At 44.8% G+C, this 4,743-nt stretch overlaps 1 protein-coding gene across 8 annotated transcripts in view; it reads left to right on the forward strand.

Annotated features, from left to right (window-relative positions):
- dvl1a (dishevelled segment polarity protein 1a) overlaps nucleotides 1-4,743 on the forward strand; it is a 24,474-nt gene that overhangs the window by 11,942 nt on the left and 7,789 nt on the right. For 5 of the 8 annotated variants that reach the window (XR_001336613.2, XM_005930721.2, XM_014336275.2 and 2 more), the window contains exon 4: nucleotides 1,281-1,399. Coding sequence is in view for 7 of the 8 variants with exons in the window: in XM_005930721.2 (XP_005930783.1) it covers nucleotides 1,281-1,399 (119 nt within the window). In the remaining variant the exon portion in view is untranslated. Of the gene's footprint in view, nucleotides 1-1,280; nucleotides 1,400-1,645; nucleotides 4,420-4,743 lie in introns of those variants that run through there. The other 3 variants (XM_014336276.2, XM_014336277.2, XM_042224285.1) reach the window with 3 other exon arrangements.

The raw sequence follows: 4,743 nt of genomic DNA on the forward strand, positions 1-4,743 counted from the left end.
TGGCAGCAGGGAGAGGGGGTGGTAGGTGTGGGGATTGAAAGGGGGTGGCATTTGTTCACAGCTGGAGCCTAGCGCCTCGGATAATCTCCCACCAGAATAGCAGATCCGTCGGCTGGCTGGTGAGCGCCCTTTGACAGGTTTTGACAGGGCTAACAGCGAGGCAGTGGCCACCGCATCGATCATCACATAGCTTTCTAATCAGTTCCACTAGAAATGCACCTGAAGTGTGCATCTTCACTGATTTTTGCATACATGCACTGACCTGTGCTGGTGAAGCCGGGCCCAGGTGCACCCATTAGTACTCTGTAGCACGCGCATGTAAGCATGCTCAATTGAGCGCTTCATCCCGCTGAGTGAACACGGCAGACACGGCATCCTGTCTGCTCCTGAGATTTTCATTTGCATTGGTCAGCCACACGTAGGCACTGAGGTGTGCGAGAACATTGTTTTCAAACGAGGAATGATGTTTGCTCACAGGTTTGGTTTTTTTATGCCTCTTTTTTCTGTTTATACACTTTGATTCTGACTGTTTGTGCGCGTGCACTGACATTTACGCAGGTGTGATTATTTAGGTATTCAGGTGTCAGATACATGTTGCATACATGCCTAAGTGCGTGTGACTGACTGACAGGGTTGAGTAGAGTTCTCATCGGGTTCAGGTTTCCTAGGAGCCCGGTGGCAGTGTGAGTCCCTTAACCCTCGTGCCTGAGGCCACGGCGTCTCCAGCCCTCTGACAGAATAACAATCTGCCCGCCAGCTCTTCCAGAGCCCCCAGACTCCTTCCAGACCTCAAGTACACGCAGGCCGGCTTATTGCTCAGCCCACACCTGATCTACCACTTCTCACTTTTTATGCGATCTGTCATTCTCTTCTCTGTCTCTCTCCCAATCATGCTCCAGGCACCATCTGGGCTTTCAATAGGTCTCATTAATGCCAGTATTGTCCAGAATGGCTCCCTCTCAGGGTATCTGGTCATTAATGACACTTAGTGAAAAACACATCACATACCACCGAACAATGAAATTGCTATTTTGGCCAGAGGGACTGAATTTGAAACAGAGTCATGATATGAGTTGCATATTCCCCTAAGGCTGGATGGCAGGCATACAGATACTATAACAGACAGAAGTATACTGTAGCTAGGGATTATGTTCGGGAGTGTTGGTCTCAGGCTGGCTAGAGAATTCATTTGAAACACTTTCTGCGAGGCAGACTGAGATACTCTGTGTTTTGTACATCATTATGAAGCTGACTGAAGTTTTCCGATGCGTGTATTGCAGTGCCAATGCAGTGAGCAGTCGTGACGGCCTGGACACAGAGACTGGTACAGAGTCTCTCCTAAGCCACCGCAGAGAGCGAGAGAGAGAGCGCGCACGGAGGAGAGCTCGAGAAACTGAGCGTGAGTATTATCAGCCAGGAACAGATGGATCCCAAAAACGCAATTATCTTGTCATTTCCAACTTATTACTTTTCAGTACCTCTCCATTTAACTCTCATACTCCACACAAGTCAATCACCAAAAAATGTGGACGGGAAGTAGACATGTATGAAAAAAGGTCCCTGGGGCTCAAGTGGTACACGTTCAACTGCAGCTATGTTAAAGCAAAAAGTTCACTGTATGTCAGCGTTTTTGGAATAGTTGGCCAGTAGTTGTCTTTCTTTTCTGTTTCTTCTGTGGCTCTCAGGTCTGAATTATAACAGGAGTCTGTTGCAGTCACTGTTGAAATAAAAAATGCCTCCATTCCATCTGGAAAAGAAATTGATTGGATCTTGACTTTAAAAGCTCCTGAGAACTGTTATCAAGTGCAAATGCATTTGCTTTATTGTGCTGACATTTGACTACAGCAATTTCTATTACAAGCTCTTCGGTAGGAGAGGCGCAGCACTTTCCTGCTCCTTCGCAAGAACTCCTATTTGCAGGCTCAGTGTTTTCAGTAAGGGAGGCTGTCTGTGCTATCCACAACAGAGAACAGGAAGGTTTTGCACATAAGCACATTGGTGATCAGTAGAGGTACCCGCTTTCATCCGGTTTCTGTCCCACACAGGTATTTTTGACAAAATTAGTTGGTTTTTTGGCACCAAGTAATAAACAATCGCAGTCTGCCATTGTTTTCACTGACAGCAAAAATCACTGTGCTCTTCTCTCTCGCTTTCTTTCTCTCGCTCCCCCCTTCCCCTTTGTCCTCTCTTCACAGCAAGCCTGGCTCTTTGCATCCTGCACTCCAGGCTCATTAACTAAATACTCATTAATTTATGTGGTGCAATTAGCATCACTGATTACAGCATCAGGTTGGGGTTGTATGGAGGGCTGTAGATGGGGAACAGATTTATCTTAGCAGACTATCTGCACATGAGCATAGCCAGTGATTTCATCGTGATCACGCTGGTGCACTCCATGATGATGCTTTTGACTTGGCACAGACATATTGCTGCTGCCGCTGCTGCTAACAGCCAACTGAACATCTGTTGTTTTTTGCATGTGAGAAGGATCACAAACTCAATGAAATATACATTGTTATCCACCCCGTGGTCTGTGTTTACTGACTTCAATCCAATCTAGAAGCACATATACTTTCCCGGAGAAACTCCGAGAGGAGCTGGTTCATAAATTTGTGTAACAAGGTCCAATTAAGTGTAATTCAGCTTTAATTTCACCGAGTGACACAGCGAGACGTAAAGACAGATACCTCCTCCCACCTCTGTGCCTCACTGCCTGCAGCATCATCAGCAGCAGCAGCAGCAGGAATTCCCCTGTCACCTTATACACATGCGAGCGTTCCTCGCTGTTTTACAAAGATCGGTTAAAATGTTCAGACTTGTTCAAACTATTCTCTCTCTCTCGTCTTTCTCAGTTTTCTTTCCTGCGCTGTAGCATTCAAGGATGAATAATGGAGCAGTTAAAAAATTTAAGAGGGAGAACAGGTGCAAGAGTACCTCATGGAGTTATGGGATATGATCTGTTTTAAGGCTGCCAGGTGTTCTGTATCTTAACCAGTTGTATTAGAGGACGACTGTGGCCAACAAAGGGGGGGGGAGCGTTCCCGTGGCATTAAATGTTATGCTGTACAGAGCCGTCAGGATTTCAAGGCTGAGGTCAGAGAAGACACAGTTAAGCCTGAGCACTTATGTTTGTATTAAAGTATTACACAAAGCCTGCAAAACAGCTGGTGAACATAAACTACTCTCTGTTATGAAAAAGTGTCTTCAGCTCATTTTCCTGTTCTTGTTGTATTAGGGCTGCAAAGCTTTTGTGATTTCAATCACTCGACAGTGTTTTCACCTGAGGAAGGGAGGGGAGAAGACAGCTTATCGTATAAAATCACATATTATCTTCTCTCTACTTTGGAGGATACCATCGTCTGATTGGTCAGAGGCAGATTAACAGTCATTCAACAGTTGCGTGCATGAGAGTCAGGGAGGAGGTAATACTTTCTCCTCACTCTCAGCTCACTTTCTCTGTTCATTGGAAGAAGGCGTGCTGTCAGCTGCGGTGAGAGGGATTTGCTGTGTTATTTCCCGGGATGGTGTTGGGCTTTGGAATATTTTCTATTGTTTTTTGTGGTTAATTTAACACTGGTGTTATTTTTCTGTTTTTCCAGAGTTATGGATAGTTGGTTAAAATAGGGAGGCTCTTGTTTTTTGAAGCAAGGTGACATTTTTATTTAATAGGTGTAAGCTTTTATAGGCTGGTTCTGTTTATGAGCGATTCTCATCAAATGGCAGCTCGATTGATTATAGAATTATTTAGACTGCATGTTTCTCTCTTTAAAGATCAGAGTTCACACAAAACAGTCAATTGCTGGAAGTGTCACAGCTTTCGGAAAGGTCACGATAATGCCGTGTTCAAAGTTTCGCATATTCATTCAAAACGTGACTTTGCTGTTGAGTCATAGCACTCGCTTCTTGTTTTACTACACGTCAACTCTTGATAGATTGTCGTTTTGTGTATTCCCTATTTCTGGCACTTCCTCTATTGTAGATAAGCTGTGAAGTGTGTCAACAGCCAGCTGGTGGGCATAGACTGACTGGGGCTCCGGCTTTTTAGAGAGCAGCTAGCACAGACGGAGCAGAGCACAAAGACGCAGATTTTTCAGGCTGGCTTGGTGAACCTGCACACTTGCTTTTTGTTTGTTTGTTTTTTTGTTTTCTCTGGCGCCAGTCAGCAGAGTGCGAGAGGAAATATGTTTGAGTGAGTCTTAACACTGGATGTCAGGTCCCTCTGCTGATTGAGTGTTTATGTGCAGTAGCTCGTCTTTCAAATGAGCACCCTGTGGGCGGAGCTAGCGATGGGAACTACTACATTGCTGGAATGTTTTGCTTGCTCTCGGCGAGTACGTTGGCTACCACGCCCTCTTCGCCTTGTGAGACCTTTTCAGCCAATCCGCTGTTACCCTGAGACTGCGCCACCTCACTGCCAATGTACGTATGGAGACAGACCTGGTAGTTTTCCTCTGATGGGAGGGCACTACTTTTTCTTGGTTTTCTGCAAAGTCTACAAATCCGTGTACTGTATTAAAAAAATGCGTTTATTTTTCATTTTTATTGCTACATTTTTTTTTTAAAATTCATATTATTCCACCTGCAGGAGGGTCTAATTGAAGATATATTTCAGTTCAATGTTCACATCTTCCTGAGATCACAGTTTAATGCTTGTTGCAGATGATTTTTGTTTTGTATTCCAGCCACTCTCATTAACTCCTTCCTTCCTCGCCTTCTGGTTGCTCTCTTATTCTCACTTCACCC

Source organism: Haplochromis burtoni, unplaced genomic scaffold, assembly GCF_018398535.1.
Source record: "Haplochromis burtoni strain Fernald_Lab_line unplaced genomic scaffold, NCSU_Asbu1 Contig_134, whole genome shotgun sequence".
NCBI classification, from domain to species: domain Eukaryota; kingdom Metazoa; phylum Chordata; class Actinopteri; order Cichliformes; family Cichlidae; genus Haplochromis; species Haplochromis burtoni.